General features: G+C 42.9%; 1 protein-coding gene across 1 annotated transcript in view; it reads right to left on the reverse strand.

The window, feature by feature from the left end:
- Positions 1–18,588, reverse strand: part of LOC117531332 (ras-related protein Rab-26) — a 111,214-nt gene that overhangs the window by 54,028 nt on the left and 38,598 nt on the right. The window contains exon 3 of the mRNA XM_034194402.1: positions 2,342–2,383. Coding sequence (XP_034050293.1) covers positions 2,342–2,383 — 42 coding nt within the window. The remainder of the gene's footprint in view (positions 1–2,341; positions 2,384–18,588) is intronic.

The raw sequence follows: 18,588 nt of genomic DNA on the forward strand, positions 1-18,588 counted from the left end.
ATAGACTTAGACTGCTGGGGGGTTCCCATGATGCACTGAGTGTTTCTTTCTCTTTTTGCTCTGTATGCACCACTCTGCATTTAATCATTAGTGATTGATCTCTGCTCCCCTCCACAGCATGTCTTTTTCCTGGTTCTCTCCCTCAGCCCCAACCAGTCCCAGCAGAAGACTGCCCCTCCCTGAGCCTGGTTCTGCTGGAGGTTTCTTCCTGTTAAAAGGGAGTTTTTCCTTCCCACTGTTGCCAAGTGCTTGCTCACAGGGGGTCGTTTTGACCGTTGGGGTTTTACATAATTATTGTATGGCCTTGCCTTACAATATAAAGCGCCTTGGGGCAACTGTTTGTTGTGATTTGGCGCTATATAAAAAAATTGATTGATTGATTGATAATAGTTCTGGTTTTGTGAGGGTTAAAGTTCCAGTAGACATGCACAAGGCCTTTCTACAGATATCTTCAGAAAAGTAATCCCAACCAAAGGTGATGGTTCAAAGGTCAAAAAAGTTTGATTCCTCGTCAGTCAGGAAAATCACAAAGGTCCTTAATCCCAAAGTTGCTCCTGGTGTGTGAGAATTGAGCATCTGTGTCAGATGGTAAGGCCCAACAGACATTAGAGCCTGTCTGATATGGATATTTTGGGGGTTGATACTACACAGATATTAAAGAGTAAAAAAAAACAAAAACAAAAAAAAAAACCATTCCGAATAATGTAACTGAAGCTTGATGTTTTACACTTACTTACTGCTCCCTTGTTTTCACTCTGGGTCACCACAGCAGATTTGAGGTGGAGCTACATGTTGATTTGGCACAAGTTTTCCTCTGGATGTAACTCCACATGGAGAAATGTGGCAGAGGTGGGGTTTGAACCGGGAACCTCCCACACTGAAACCAAGTGCACTAATCACTTGGCCAACTAAATAACTACAAATACAACAAAGAACCAACCAACCAACACACTGGTGTCATACTGCCTTCATTTGGATTGGCAGTCACCATGTAGCATTTTCATAAAATGCACTTTTTGTCTATTTTGGCCACACCTAGCTGACAGCACAGCAACCGCTTGCTTCCTGTCACTGTAGGACACTGTAGTACGCCTACTCTGATGGAAAATGAATGGAAGCTCTTTGCTGTGCCTCTGCCTCTTGCACCTGATGTGACCAAGGGGTCATGGGGTCCCAGCCATACTTGACAGCACTGTAAACAAAGCCACTAGAGTGTCTTCTGCTGGACAAACTACATCTTGTCCAACAGCAAAAGTGTTTTTCCACATTGCCTACTCTGTCAAATAAAAGTTTTCATGTCAGCAAAAAATAACACCCATATGTTTGTGAAAGACTCGTCTCAGACAATATTGTCTGCCAACTGATATACAGTATCAATGGGGCTCCAGTGGAAATGTAGTCCATTTAACCGCAATACCTGCGGGGACTTTGGTGGTGACACAAGCTTGTGATGGTTCCTGGGTGAGTCCCTGATTAGGGCTAGTTTTAGTAACACTGATGACATATCAATGTGCAGTTTTCTAATCGCAGCATGTCTTTGAGGACTGTACCTTCTGTGTCCAACCACGTGGTACAGAAAAGGTCTTGAGACCAGGCAGGTTCCTGGACTGTATTAATGCTGTGATTATACATTGATAGGATACAGTGTGCAAAACGTTACAAAGTGGTTAGAGACATCGTTTCTGTCGGGTTAATTAAACATGGAATAGCAGTGTCTGAATATCGTCTCAAAGGCTGAATCTGACAGATGGGTAAACACAGCCATTAAAGAGGAGCGTTTCTGTGTAGGCTCTCAGTTATCCAGTTGTCTTGCTCTGGTAGTCTGACCTCTCATTCTTCTCTACAAGAGCCAAGACAGAGGTCAGACTACCAGAGCAAGAATTTTAGCTGAGGAAGTTTCTGTGATTTGAAGCAAAACGTCCTCACGTCAAGCAACCCAGTCCAGTCGAAGATTCAAGCTTCTCTACTATTAAAGAGGAGAACAATGAGGAAGAGCGGCACGTGAAGCCACTATAATTAAGGCTGGAAAATCATCAAACAATATCTAATGCCATTTCTGAGGATCTGCATGGCTCTCTGATCACATCCTGGTTTGGTGATCTGATGCGAACTGTTATGTTCCCTCTAGTGTCTCATTCAGGCAGAAGAGCAGGTTAATGGACTGATGGAGATGAATGAAGTCTTCATTAAAGCACCATTGTGTCTCTTCTCCCTCCCTCAGCTGCCATCGACAACGTGTGAGAGATATAATCACCATGGGGAGGAGTTTCTGGTGATCTGTTATCAGAAAGAGCACCACCAAGAATTTAAAGCTGTCAAAAAGATGCTTTTGTGCTCTTACCTGAAGTTTGACCTTCACAGTGTCAATGCTCAAAACTTTATTCTGAAAGACAAAAGAAAAACACACCAGTTGGAAATCTGCAAACATGAAACAAAGGGAGACAGGAAGGCTTTCAAGGCAATGACCCCAGGGGTCAGGTCAGGTGAGGGAGCATGGCCCAGTGCCACACAGTGTCACACACTGATGAAAACCTAGTCAAAACGCGTCTGTGCTCCTGATCCTGTCGTCTTGCCGTTGAGTCATTAAAAAACTTTTATTAAGGACACTTGAGTGTTGCTGGCTATATTTTTATACTGACTTAGTTTTTGAGCCCTGCACCTCCACTCCTGGTCCCTGTGAGTGCTCGTTTTTTTCTCTGCTTCCAGTGCCACACATGCCCACATCCACTACACCGTGGAACCCCCTTTGGGTCGTGGAGGGCAGCCACATAGACAGACAACTAGTCCATCCTCAGCTCTTGAAAGCAACCATCTACTCCATCTGCTGCAGCCAGGTGAAGCGTGGGCATGTCCTTGGCCTTCTGAAGGTGCTCTGGTCCTCCATCCTGAGGCACCTCAGTGGTGGTGGAGGGCTGCAATCCCCAAGCTGCTGACTAAAGGTGTGAAAGAATATGGGAAAGGTCTGCCATAAACAAAGGCTGATTAATGAAGATTTCCTGTGTTTAAAAGAAAAATCGTCTGTTAAAAATGACAATTTAGCTTCCATGATTGCCTTAAAATACACACCGATCTAAAAGGAGAGACAGAGAGAGAGAGATCATGTAAACCAAGTTTTTCCAATTATTGCATTCCTGAAGTGCATGCAATCTCGTCTGATCAGATTATTACCGTTATCTGATTACTAACACTTACTGGATTACTGTAGTCATGTAAATGGGACCACGTTTTCCTGCACAGAAATGTAAAACCACAGAGTTGTTCTCAAGTTCAACTCCACAGCAGAGATCTTTGCACGGATGAAGCGAAAGCAGACGCTTCTTCCTTCTCTCTCTGGCGCTCTCTCTCAACATGTGTTTTTGAAGAAAACCTTTAAATCAGCTGTTTGTCAGCTTGTTTTTCTCTTTTTTTGGTTCATTTTCAAAGTTTACGTCTGGCAGTGCTGCTGCTTTTTATTTGTCCACAACTCTGTGAAAGACGGTGTTGACGGAGAGAAAAACAGACTCAGACAAACACAGTTTCCCTGCAGAGCAGATAATTAATTCACTAAATTGTACCAAACAAATATCTGACACGGCACTCGGTGAGATGAACATGAATTCAAACAAAAATGACTTGTTAAAAAGCATTTACTTTTGAACTTTGGCTCCACGGATGATGAATCCGGTTTTTCCGTCTGAATGTTGCAGTGTGACGGCGAGCGACAGTGTTACTCATGTTTCATTTGAATGGCAATGTGAAGCTGTGTGTGAACATAAGTGTCAGTATCACCTCGCACAGCGTGCCACACTCACTCAGTGTGAAACATCACCAGCAGATGGAGATTTATGAACACACATTTTACTCAGAATTCAATTTAAAAAGAAAACTTTGCAGATTATTGTTACATTTGGCTTTTCTCTCATTTTTGCAAATACTGCAGCTATGTGTTCATTATGTTAAAGCTGTCCGGCCTTTCAAATTCCACAGAACTGATTCAGTTTAGTTTCTGCTGAAATCCAAACATATAACATCAGTTTATTTATTTAAGTTTTTAAATGTGTTGTAAAATTACAGCTCATCTTAATGAAGACGACATATTCACAGATCAAGTATTTAAATATTTTATTTTATTTCCCTTTTAATGCCACCTGCAGGAGGTCATGCGTGTACATGAGATTTGGACATGACCGGAAATGACCTTTGACTTTGCGTGTTGCTGAAACATCTGTGAGATATCTCATTATTTGCTTCAGAGGTCTTATCTGGTTACAAAAACAATGTTTTTAGATTTTGTGTTTATTTCTCACTAACATTTACTAAATGTATGAGGCACATATTAGATTTATACAGAAATAAACAGTTTCAGAGTGTTTTACGCCATGTTGGAATTTTTTTTTTTTGGGCACAAACAGCCAACTGATGTCACTGTGCATCTTTACTCTGATTGGCTGCCATTGTGTGCTTCCCATCATCCCTCCCACAAGTTGGAGGAAGCCCCCACGTGATCTATGACATCACTACCACAGACTACATGGGTCACTGCTGTAAGACATTCAAGTCCATCTGTTCGTCTGAAATTTTTCCCTTCAGGGGAAATATTTAATTTTTTCTAGAAAAACAAAAATTAGGCCAGTGCTGCATCGTTCTCCTTCAATGGATGATCCTCACTCAACTGCTGTGGGTTCTACATCTCACTGACACATCCACAACCATCTCTGCACTGCTGATGGATTTATTGTCATCAAAGGCTCCAGTTTATTGTTTATTGTCATATTTCTCTTCTTGCTCCTGTTAATGTAGATCTGTGGTTCCACCAGACCTGCATATTTTCCATCTCCACATTTGACGTTCTCCCTCTCTATCCAGCTCATTCTGATCCTCTTCAAATCTAATGAAGTCTGCATGAACTGCTCAGTCATCAAAGGGGATAAAAATAGAGACCAGAGGAGAGAAGTTTTCAAAAAGTGCAAGAAACCTGGAAAAAAAAAAAACTCCTTCAAACTGCACAGCAGCAGGTTTTTTTTCTTTAAAGCTGTGATTACGACAGCTTTTCGTTTGTTTTCTCTCTCTGTGCACATGAACTCAATCTGTTCCTTTCAGAGTTCTCAACAGCATTAAGAGCCGTCTGTCACATCCGACTCCGACGACGGACTCCGCGGCACAGCTTCAACACGCGTGTGACAAACGTTTGTGGTCCAGAAACACCAATGGGGGCCTGAAATGGGGCTAACGGGGTAACAGCAAGTTGGAGGTCATTCTGAGCTGTCAGGAACCTTTAAAACATGTCAAAAATAAATCTGACGTGAGGACGACACAAAGTGATCTACAACAGTGAAAAGTCAGGTGTACTTTGTGCAACTAGTTAGTGATACGAGAGCCCCCCCCCCCCCCCCCAAAAAAAAACATACAAAAAGGACACACGACATGTCGACATAAATGAACAATAATCAGGACACAAACACCCACATGTTCGACAACAGAGTCAGGAATTATACAATGACTCAGAAAAAAGAACACACACACACACACAAAATGTTCTAATACTGATAAATGATAATATTCAACAGCAGCTCAGGGCTGCGTGCCAATCAAAGTGCCACTCAGAGCAGCTACTACTATAAGCAGTCAGAGTGAGGACGGGAAAAGAAGTGGAATAATGTTTCGTCACGGTCATCATACAGCCAGCACGCTCAGAATCAAGTCACCACAACAGCAGCTGCTCTTGTTCTCAAATGTTCAATAACAGATTGATTTTGGGAAAACAGAGAACACATTCGTATTTAAAGAAATCATTAAATCAAACAGTCACACCATTAATATTTTATGTTGTTCAATACTAGTACCAAAAATACATAGAAGGTTTCTTCAAATGTGACTGGATTGGAACAAAACCTGAGTCTTACAATGAAATTAACATGACTGATGGCTAATAATGTTTGTTGTGGTTCATAGTGAGATGGGAGTGGAGCCAATCATGTTGTGCCGTCATGTTGACACCAGCACCCAAGAGGCAAAAACAGACTCCACCTTCACATTGTGCAGCTGGAAAACTTAAGAAAAACGGAGGAATCAGGGGTTCCTCCCCAATACACCATCTACTGGTTGCTCGTGCAGGCTAAGGAGCTTGGGAACCGTCATTTTTGTGAAAGGGAGGATCTGACATATTGTTTATCAAGAGAAGAAAGTAAGGGAGCGCGACTCGCCACTGTCAAAGAAACAAAAACATGACGGGAGTCAACATTGTGGTCAGCAGTAGTATGTTGCAATCTGCAACTTCTCCACTAGATGGCATGAAATCTGACACACTGTAGCTTTAAACTGTCACCTTCCAACAAGGAAAAGATTTTGAATAACGCCAATCAACAATTACTCAGTAAACAGACTTTTATAGTCAGGTGGTTAATTGGAAAAGTGTAAAACCTCTCATTTGGGAGTGTGGTTTCAGCTAACGGCTTTATTTATATGTTGCAATTTCCTATCAGGAGGCATACGGTATAAAAAGCTTTCACAGCAAACACGTCTCATTACGACACTGTCTAATTAGCTGGGCTTAATGAGAGCTGATGATTTCCGTCTGCTCTGTCATCAAGCTTTCAGGCACTCAGGTGAAGACAAATTAAGAGAAAATTGTGATTCTGCACGAGTTGTCGCGGGGAAGCTGCTGTCGGTGATGATTTAACAGATACAGATGTGCTGCGAAACCAAAAGTTCAGACATTAAAAGTTATTTCCTCTGACTCGATGTGGGTTCAACTGAGATGCTACAGCATGAACACCTACTGATGACAAATGTCAAGACAAGTTCTGCCAAAAGCGTGCTCAAACACCCCTGGTTGCAGCCCCCGCACCCAGGGGCCGCAACCACAGTACTGCACCTGGGGTACTGTACACAGGGACCGCACCCAGGGTACCACCAGGGTACCACACCCAGGGGCTGCACCCATAGACTGCCAGGCTACTGCAGCCAGGCATGACAGGGTATGAGGAGGCACATAAGGCTCAACAAGAGAGTTGGGTGCAAAAAAACAAACAAAATAACAAAAACAGGTGCTGAACTTAACAAGAAGAAGAAAAACCTTTTTGCTTGTAAAAACCACCAGTGTCTTGAAAGTGGTGAATCCATCAGTGCGCACTTTTGACTGTGGCTGCAGATGAGACCAGAGAGCGCCCCCTTGCATTGAAAGTGTGCATTGCAGTGGATGAAAACAAATACTTCAGGATAAATCAAGATTCCTTATGTAAAGATACAGACATCTGAAGTCAGTTCCTCAGAGAAAAAACTAAAAACACGCTGGCGTGCTCGCTGCAGTCTGGACGCAGACATTTACTGAAGAGAAAAACTAGACACGTTTAGTCGACACGAGGCCTCTTCAGCCCAAAGACTGAACATAAGCGGCACTTACATTTTTTCTCATTCATCATTCAGTGGAAGACAGAATAACTGAAGCTTTCATTCTGCCGCCACACTTTGAACCCGTGTCGAAGAGTCCGGGTGCTTTGAATCCAGAACTGAACGAACAGACGTCATTCTTCACTTGTGCAGACCAACGCAAATGCTTTTATCTTTTTCCTCGGCATTAATGTGCTTTTGTGACTTTCTCTGAGTCTGACTGCGTCTCTTCTCAACATTCATACAGATGAAAAATCAGCTTTTCAGGGTGCCAAGTTCCAAGGTCAGTCCTGCTTCAAAGGAGAAAAACTCTGGTCTGAATAACATTCCTGCACTCTGTGACGTGACGATGGCTCAGTAAAACACGTGTATAGAGGTTGTTCTCGTAGATGGACGTAAAGAGTCCAGACCAGGAACTGAGACGCACCAGGTAACAGAATATACCAGAAGGAATCTTTCAAATGGTGACACAATCACCAAATGTGGCACAAACACGCCTCAGACATGACCATGGCAACTTGAAATTCAAGATGGCAAAACTTTATTTTACATAATAAATATGTCATCTATAGCCACGCCCACAATGGATGATTCTGCGACACTACTAGGGATGAGTATTGATAAGATTTTATCGATATCGATTCCGCTTATCGATCCAATTCCTTATTGATTCCCTTATCAATACCTCTTGTGAATTTTCTGTGTACTAAAAGTAGGCTTTACAGGTTTTCTATGTCAACAACATTTTAAATTGGTTGCTGGATCCTTGATTTCTGGACATAAATAAAATCTGTAGTTTTTGTCAAAAGCATTTCCTTTCAGACATTTTGGCATGAATGTCTCTCCGTACCTCTGAGCTGAGCTCAGCCGGCTGCTGCACGTCAGCGCAGGACGTCTCGTTTTGGGAGGAAAAAAACATTTTGATTGATTGCAGTTTGTTTGTGTTACAACATTTGTGAAGAGGTGACATTTAATTTAAATGGTGTTTCACTTTGAATTTATTCATTTTGACTGGACTCTATTGTTCTAACTTGACTCGTCAGAGAGCCGCGCAGCGTTTGGAGCTGTGTGAACAGAACGGAGGACGATTCTGGTTTCTTTCTCCCAACAAGACAGGAGTCTCAGTTAGTGACTTTAATCTGCACAAAAGTGACTCACGATTTCACATATTCAGGGATGAAAGTGGTGAAAAACAAAAAAAGCTGAAACACAAAATTACCCCCAACACCACCTGCAGGAAAATGTTTGAATTCTAGAAGCTCTGAAATGTAATCTGGGACTATTCCAGACAATAAACTGCAGTGAGTGCAGCATCCATTTAGTGAAGAAAAACCCCCACAACTTTCCTTATTTAAATTCATTCCAGTAGTATTCTGCTCTTAATAGGATGCAGCAGTTTTCTAGTTTTGCAGAAAGTTCTGGAGGAAATAACTGAAGAAATTAACAAATTGAAAATATGGTTTGACTGAAACAAACTGTCATTAAACTTAAATAAGACAGTGATGAAGTGGAGGTGGAAGAGTCACTAGGTGTTCACAGGAAACACTTATTTCTATATGTATTTATTTACATTCATTGTTAGTCGGCTTTATATTTTCTGTTGTGTTTTGTTTTATCGGGTTCTTTTTGTCTCTTTCTCTAAAACTGTATTGTAGCATTATTAGTTACTATGAGTTATTATTACTATTATTGTTGTTGTTGCTATTATTAATTTATGAATAAAATAAATAAATAAATACAATCTGACTCTTTTACGACAACAAACGCCGAGCCATTAATTATACAGAAAACAAATGCACACAAACGTGCTGAGATGCAAACAGCTTAATGCTAACTTTAACAATGAAAATGCCATAGACATGCTAACGCATTAGCATCAGTCCCATTTTTAAGTTATTAAATACATCTATCAACTGTTTCAGAAGACCATAACAGGTCAGTTTAACACAAAAAAGGTAAATATTACTCAACGAAACAGCAGATTGAAGTACTGCTTTGATCTGCGAATCACTGCTTCGATTGGTTCAAGGTTCAAAGCAAAGCCGCGCTGCAGAAAAGTTGATTACAGAACCGTTGCAGGGTCTGTAACCAATGTAGAGAAATGATCATTTTCCTGACAAACACCCCGCAAAACAACGACCACTCTGAAGGACCGATAAGGGAATCGTTAAGTAAAAAGGTTATTGATGTCGGTGGATCAAATAATTTCTTAACGATATCCGAAAGGAACCGGTTCTCGATACCCAAGCCTATGCACGATGATGCGGAATCATAACATGATGCTTTGTTATTCTAAAACATGCATGTTTTAGACACTGAGACCCCTAGTGGCCACAACTAGAACAGAAATACACCCAACATTAAATCTGCACAAGGAGGCGACTTTGTACCTCATTTGACCTCAATACAGACAGACAGAGAGGGAGACAGAGAGGGAGACAGACAGAGAAACAGACAGAGAGGGAGAGAGACAGACAAAGAGAGAGGGAGACAGACAGAGAAACAGACAGAGAGGGAGAGAGACAGACAAAGAGAGAGGGAGACAGACAGAGAAACAGACAGAGAGGGAGAGAGACAGACAAAGAGAGAGGGAGACAGACAGAGAAACAGACAGAGAGGGAGAGAGACAGACAAAGAGAGAGGGAGACAGACAGAGAAACAGACAAAGAGGGAGAGAGACAGACAAACAGACAGAGAGGGAGAGAGACAGAGAAACAGACAGAGAGGGAGAGAGACAGACAAAGAGAGAGGGAGACAGACAGAGAAACAGACAGAGAGGGAGACAGACAGACAGAGAGGGAGAGACAGACAAAGAGAGAGGGAGACAGACAGAGAAACAGACAGAGAGGGAGAGAGACAGACAAAGAGAGAGGGAGACAGACAGAGAAACAGACAGAGAGGGAGAGAGACAGACAAACAGACAGAGAGGGAGAGAGACAGAGAAACAGACAGAGAGGGAGAGAGACAGAGAAACAGACAGAGAGGGAGAGAGACAGACAAAGAGAGAGGGAGACAGACAGAGAAACAGACAGAGAGGGAGAGAGACAGACAAACAGAGAGAGAGGGAGAGAGACAGACAAACAGACAGAGAGGGAGACAGACAGAGAAACAGACAGAGAGGGAGAGAGACAGACAAACAGACAGAGAGGGAGACAGACAGAGAAACAGACAGAGAGGGAGAGAGACAGACAAACAGACAGAGAGGGAGAGAGACAGACAAAGAGAGAGGGAGACAGACAGAGAAACAGACAGAGAGGGAGAGAGACAGACAAACAGACAGAGAGGGAGAGAGACAGACAAAGAGAGAGGGAGACAGACAGAGAAACAGACAGAGAGGGAGAGAGACAGACAAACAGACAGAGAGGGAGAGAGACAGACAAAGAGAGAGGGAGACAGACAGAGAAACAGACAGAGAGGGAGAGAGACAGACAAACAGAGAGGGAGACAGACAGAGAAACAGACAGAGAGGGAGAGAGACAGACAAAGAGAGAGGGAGACAGACAGAGAGGGAGAGAGACAGACAAACAGACAGAGAGGGAGACAGACAGAGAAACAGACAGAGAGGGAGAGAGACAGACAAAGAGAGAGGGAGACAGACAGAGAAACAGACAGAGAGGGAGAGAGACAGACAAAGAGAGAGGGAGGGAGAGAGACAGACAAACAGACAGAGAGGGAGACAGACAGAGAAACAGACAGAGAGGGAGAGAGACAGACAAACAGACAGAGAGGGAGAGAGACAGACAAAGAGAGAGGGAGACAGACAGAGAAACAGACAGAGAGGGAGAGAGACAGACAAACAGACAGAGAGGGAGAGAGACAGACAAAGAGAGAGGGAGACAGACAGAGAAACAGACAGAGAGGGAGAGAGACAGACAAACAGAGAGGGAGAGAGACAGACAAAGAGAGAGGGAGACAGACAGAGAAACAGACAGAGAGGGAGAGAGACAGACAAACAGAGAGGGAGACAGACAGAGAAACAGACAGAGAGGGAGAGAGACAGACAAAGAGAGAGGGAGACAGACAGAGAGGGAGAGAGACAGACAAACAGACAGAGAGGGAGACAGACAGAGAAACAGACAGAGAGGGAGAGAGACAGACAAAGAGAGAGGGAGACAGACAGAGAAACAGACAGAGAGGGAGAGAGACAGACAAAGAGAGAGGGAGGGAGAGAGACAGACAAAGAGAGAGGGAGACAGACAGAGAAACAGACAGAGAGGGAGAGAGACAGACAAACAGAGAGGGAGGGAGACAGACAGAGAAACAGACAGAGAGGGAGAGAGACAGAGAAACAGACAGAGAGGGAGAGAGACAGAGAAACAGACAGAGAGGGAGAGAGACAGACAAACAGAGAGGGAGACAGACAGAGAAACAGACAGAGAGGGAGAGAGACAGACAAAGAGAGAGGGAGACAGACAGAGAGGGAGAGAGACAGACAAACAGACAGAGAGGGAGACAGACAGAGAAACAGACAGAGAGGGAGAGAGACAGACAAAGAGAGAGGGAGACAGACAGAGAAACAGACAGAGAGGGAGAGAGACAGACAAAGAGAGAGGGAGGGAGAGAGACAGACAAAGAGAGAGGGAGACAGACAGAGAAACAGACAGAGAGGGAGAGAGACAGACAAACAGAGAGGGAGGGAGACAGACAGAGAAACAGACAGAGAGGGAGAGAGACAGACAAACAGAGAGGGAGGGAGACAGACAGAGAAACAGACAGAGAGGGAGACAGACAAAGAGAGAGGGAGGGAGAGAGACAGACAAAGAGAGAGGGAGACAGACAAAGAGAGAGGGAGACAGACAGAGAAACAGACAGAGAGGGAGAGAGACAGACAAACAGACAGAGAGGGAGAGAGACAGACAGAGAGGGAGACAGACAAAGAGAGAGGGAGACAGACAGAGAAACAGACAGAGAGGGAGAGAGACAGACAGACAGACAGAGAGGGAGAGAGACAGAGAAACAGACAGAGAGGGAGACAGACAGACAAAGAGAGAGGGAGACAGACAGAGAAACAGACAGAGAGGGAGAGAGACAGACAAACAGACAGAGAGGGAGACAGACAGACAAACAGACAGAGAGGGAGAGAGACAGACAAACAGAGAGGGAGACAGACAGAGAAACAGACAGAGAGGGAGAGAGACAGACAAACAGACAGAGAGGGAGAGAGACAGACAGACAGACAGAGAGGGAGAGAGACAGAGAAACAGACAGAGAGGGAGACAGACAGACAAAGAGAGAGGGAGACAGACAGAGAAACAGACAGAGAGGGAGAGAGACAGACAAACAGACAGAGAGGGAGACAGACAGACAAACAGACAGAGAGGGAGAGAGACAGACAAACAGAGAGGGAGACAGACAGAGAAACAGACAGAGAGGGAGACAGACAGAGAAACAGACAGAGAGGGAGACAGACAGACACAAAACTGGTGCAGAAGATTTTTACAAACCAATTTCTGATGAAAAATGTTTGCAGGTGAAGAAAGAAAATTTGGGATTTAGGAATTTATTTTGAACCATTTTACACCACATTTTTCTTCCTTTCTGTCCCTTTGTTGTGAACGAGTGCTGGAGCTCAGGGATCAGGACTTGGCCTCCCAAAATGTAAACCTGAGTTTGATTCCTGATCAACTTACCCATCTGTGTCCAAGGACAAGACATTTCAGGTGCATCGTCTCAGTCCACCCAGCTGGAGTCGAGTACCAGCCACAGCTGGGGGAGTAACCTGTGATGGACTGGCGTCCCGTCATGGGGGAGTCATCAGTGTTAGGCTACTAAATCCAGAGAGAAGCAGCGACACCTCCAGGCCTTCTGTTCTTATGAAGTCTAGAGGCTTATGAGCAGAGGACCTTCGGGGCGAACCACCGTTTGACCCAGACGTCACCGAGGCTCCGTGGGCAAAGTCAAGTACCCTGCAGAAAGACAGTCCGTTCAGCCGTCAGAATGGAACTCGCCGGGCGGCGGAGGCATGCGCTCAGCTGGTGTTAATTCCTGGCCTGTTTTAAAAGGTGCACATCAGGAAACTGGAGGGAAAATTTGCTTTTCACCGACTATGTAAGAAATTATCGCTCCAATATGCTGTAAAAGTCCTTCTCTGCGCAGGAGACGACGTCACGGCACCCTCATGGCGGTTTGACACAGACTGGACAGCCGTCCACCATTAAGACTCACCATAGGCAGGATGCATCACCCTGATGATTTTCCATCCCTCCTCGAAAATCAATTTCTGGTTGATGGTGCATATTGCTGTCTTTTCATAACTGCTTCCTCCCTCCAGCTTTCCTGTAAAAACTTTGTCTTCTCCTCTTGGTCTTTTTTCCTCCTCCGTCTCCTTCCTTCCTTCAATCCTTGGTCTCTCATGCTGTGCTCTCAGTTGACCTCTGTTATTTCTGCGTGGCTCAAAGTGTCCATCAAGTCTGTAAAATCTTTAACCTTGTCTTCCTAATAACACATCAAACTCGTCCTCTCTCCGCTGCATTTCTCCTCCAGACGGACAGACGGATGCTCTGTAGAAGATTCTGAAGACATACAGGATGAAGCATCCATCTTATTGTTTTATGATGCAATAATAAAAAATGAACCTCAATCTGAAATTGAAAAATGACATTTTCAAGAGAAAAAAATAAATAAATAAACCAATACAAAAACCGAGCCTTTTCCCTGCTTTGGTTAGTTTGTTCCTGGTTTGGTTTGTTCCTACTTTGGTTTTGTTTGATTTGTTCCTACTTTGGTTTGATTTGTTTGTTCCTGGTTTTGTTTGATTTGTTCCTACTTTGGTTTGTTTGTTTATCTCTATTATTTTTAAGAAGTCTGGAAAGATTCAGTGGATCTGATGTTATTTCACTGTGTGTGTGTGTTTTTCTGGCTGGAGGTTCGGACTGAGTCGTTTCCCCTCCGGAGCTCCTCCTGGACCTTCTGTCTCGCTGACACGAGTCTCAGGGAAAATTTAAATTTGGAGGCAGCCAACCAGACTCGATCAGACCTCTGCTCCTGTTTCCTCTTGATCCCACAAGAAAACTTCAAACAGCTTCCTAAAACAGAAACCTCCTCCTGACAGCTTCAGCAAAATAATCCCAACAGAAGACGGTTCGCTGGAAATGTTCTCCTGGACTCAGACCCATGTTACAGTTTAGGAGCCGTATAAAATAAGGAAACGTCTCTTTAGAGCTTCTCTTACTTTAAACAGCTGTCAGATGTTTCCTGACTAAACTACTTGTTGTAGACTCGGAGAAGGTTTACAGACACTCAGCACCAACAAGTTACTCAAGAAGTCCACAAATGGTTACATGTTAATGGATGAATGGGTAATAACCTGGTTTGGATAACTAGTCACAATTGTCCACAAAACTCTAAAATAAATAGAATGCAAGATTTACATCGAGTTGTGTCATTCAGACCCACAAAACACGGTTCGTTAAATGTGAATCATAACATGTAATTAATTGTAACCAGTTGCTTTTCCCATTTAAGTAACCGTGTTTTTAAGCCCCTTGACTTAACCAGAGTCAGTTTCATTTCTTAGAGCGGATAACGAGCTGATATCCATCGACTCATTTTCTTCTAGTTATCTGCTTCACATTTAACAGTAAATCATGAAAATAATCTTTCAAAGAACTTTAAGTGGCACTTTTTGTGGCTTTAATGTTGATTTTACAGTTTAATATAAATATTTCCACTGTGGTTGATTTTCAAACCTCCCCGACTTTAACGATCATCAGTTATTTCCAGGAAATCCCAGCGTTTCACTTATTTCAGTTTATTTTTGTTGCTGAGAATAAGGAAGATTTCAGTTTGCAGGACAGACGGTGAGACTCTGTCGGACACGTGTGAGGACTCAAAAGCCACTTTTGCAGAAGTGAGCCTGGAACTGAAGAACGAGGAGAGCTTCATGTACTTCATCCTGTTACTTCTATGTTTTTAAACTCGTCATTCTACAGTTACTTGTTAAATTAAAGCTACAGTGTTACAGGGTTTGTTTGTCAGCATAAATGTAATAGAGCGTTTAGAACCATCTGTTTGTGAGAGGGTTGATGCGTTTCCACGAGCTCAGACCGAGTCCTTCATATCTACATGGGAGCGGACCCCCTTAACGATGCCGCCGTGTTGCACGACCACAGTGATACTGTAGCCCAAAAAGGACATAATTACTCCATCGTTCACATTTTTACAGCGTGGCCCGAGGACTGAAGAAAAAAGAAGAGGAACCAGCGGTTGTTCCCCGTCCACTCTCTCCTGGTTGCTAAGATGTTTGAAAAGGATCATTTTTGTGAAATTCAGGATCACACATATTGTTCACTGTAAGACAAGGTAACAGACTAGAATCCCCATTGACATGAAGGGAAACAAAACCATGTTCGGTGACACCATAAATACAATCTGCAACCTGACCACTAGATGGCACTAAATCTTACACACTGTAGCTTTAGTGTCAATTAGGAGTTTCACTTTGTATTTGAATTCATTAATTTATTCTGGACAATAACTAAACTAAACAACAACTAATGGTAGCCGACTAGCAGACTAGCGATTTTTGACTGTTGTGCCAATGCTAGTAATAGCAGCTAGTTAAATGGAAAAGTCACAATATTAATACAACACAACAGATCTAACAAAATAAAGCATATGTGGTGGATTCACGTCCCAAACTCATCTGCAAGTCAAATGACCTTGGATTTATTTTCAACAAACAAAATCTTGAAGGTGTTTACTGGTTTCTGTCTGGATGATGGAACGAGCGTCCCTAAAGGTGGGTTTAAATATTCAGCCTGAAACTCCACTATTCAGCATTCGGTACTCGTCTGGATACGACCGTCTTAACTGTACAACAGCCTGGAAATCCTTTAAGGACACTGTTCAAAGACGTCTGAGTGGGATTTCTACATCCTGCCTAAGCCCAAACAGTACCGCTGGATATCAAGGACAATATGTGCTACTGCAAGCTCTTGTAATAATAACAACATGAAGAACACGGTGGCATGACTTGCTCATTAGTCTCTATGCACTGCTGATGTTAAAGATGAATGCGTTTTCTGCAAACAGCAGTTTTCTGGAAGTATTCTTGCATTGCTGGTACTGGGAAGAACTGATTGTGTCTCATTGATGTAAAACTTGATTTACTTTGTTGCGTTGAATGTGTTTGGATTTTTAGGGAGTGACAGATGAAAATGAGCTGAAGGCAGTGATTGGTGGAACAAAAGAAATGAAGTTATTTCAATTTATTTCATTTATATAACGTCAAGTCACAACAAAGCTGCCTTAAGGTGCTTCACACAAGTAAGGTCTAACCTTAACAACCCCCAGAGCAACAGTGGTAAGAAAAACTCCCTCTGATGATTTGAGGAAGAAACCTCAAGCAGACCAGACTCAAAGGGGTGACCCTCTGCTTGGGCCATGATACAGACACAAATTACAGAACAATTCACAAAACGAATACACAGGAAATGTTGCCGGTGCACAGGACGGGAGGGTTTCAGAAACAGACACCACACCCATCTCTGGATGGAGCTGCACCTCAGACAGAGAGAAAAAACTGAATCAGGCATCAGAAAGACAAGAAATACAGTATAATTTGTCAGCATTAAGCAACAAGAAAAACAGAAGAAGTACTAAGGTGATCGCCGGCCACTAGCCCGAAGCTTCATTAAAAGACCCAGAATTTAGATAAAGTTGAGGCCACGGCACGCTCCATTTACTAATAAAATGAATTTAAAAGAATAAAAAGTATAGTAACATACTATACCAGTATGCTGCCATACGAAAGGGAAAACAAGTGCGTCTTAAGTCTGGACTTGAAAGTCTCCACAGAATCTGACTGTTTTATTGATGCAGGGAGATCATTCCACAGAACAGGGGCACGATTAGGGCTGTCACAATTAGGAATTTCTGGAGATGATTCATTGTCAGACAAATAATTGCGATTGACGAATGTATTGTCTATTTTTTTTCTTTTTTCCCTTCTTTATATTCTACTATCATAGTATAATTACACAACTCTGGAAGAACGTTTGGCTTCTGTGAGTGGAGAAACTGGGAATGGTGCAACATTTTTATTTTTATCTTCATTTTACATACAGTCCCAAGTTTTTCTGAATTGTGGTTGTTTCTGTTGCATTTCTGAAATTGTTTCTCCTCATCAGTCACATTTTGTCCTGAAACACTACATTAAGCTCAAGATTGAACAAATAAATACCTTTGGAAAATAACAGCTGTTAAAGTTCAGAGTTCTCACCTGCTTTTTGTGATCTGTGCATCTAAACATCACCACAGCTTCTCCATGTCAGGGTGTTTTTTAACTCATGTATGCGTAATTTTTGCTCAGTTCATTCATATATATTATATATATATTTTTAAATATGTTTTTAAAGATATTTGACTGTTTATTTCATTTCATGGTCTCATAAATTCAGTATACTACGCACACATGGTGTGAACAGGACGGATCACTCCTGACCCTCCATGTTATTGTCCTGCTGTAAGACGAGAGCCAAACAGAGTGAGCGAGGCTGCAGCACAACGACGTCAGATTCTGAGTTGTTTTATGCTTTGTGGATAAAATAAATAATTCACAGTAATCGCAAATATGAAAAATAATCGCGAATATGAAAAATAATCGTGATTGGCAAATATTGTAATAATTGTGACTGCCCTAGGCACGATATGAGAAAGCTCTGTGACCCGCAGACTTCTTATTCACCCTAAGGACACAAAGTAGTCCTGCACCCTGAGAACGCACAGCCCGGGCAGGTATGTAGGGTTTAATTAGGTCAGCTAGGTAGGGAGGTGCCAGTCTATGAACAATTTTATAGGTTAGTAGCAGAACCTTGAAATCTGATCTCACTGGGACAGGAAGCCAGTGAAGAGACGCCAAAATGGGTGTAACGTGGTCAAACTTTCTGCTTTGTGTCAAAAGCCTGGCTGCAGCATTTTGAACCAACTGGAGACCCCTAATGCTGGACTGCGGTAAACCAGAAAATAGAACATTGCAGTAGTCCAATATAGAAGAGATGAACGCATGGATCAGGGTTTCAGCATCAGCCATAGACAGGATGGGACAAATCTTCACTATATTTCACAGGTGGAACAAAGCAGTCCTCGTAATATTTCTAATGTGGAGGTCAAAGGACAATGTAGGATCAAAAATTACCACAAGGTTCCTCACTTTGTCAGTGTGATGTATGACACACAAGCCGAGGCTGTTAGCTGGTCAAACTGATGCCGATGTCTCAC

Source organism: Thalassophryne amazonica, chromosome 18, assembly GCF_902500255.1.
Source record: "Thalassophryne amazonica chromosome 18, fThaAma1.1, whole genome shotgun sequence".
Classification (NCBI taxonomy): domain Eukaryota; kingdom Metazoa; phylum Chordata; class Actinopteri; order Batrachoidiformes; family Batrachoididae; genus Thalassophryne; species Thalassophryne amazonica.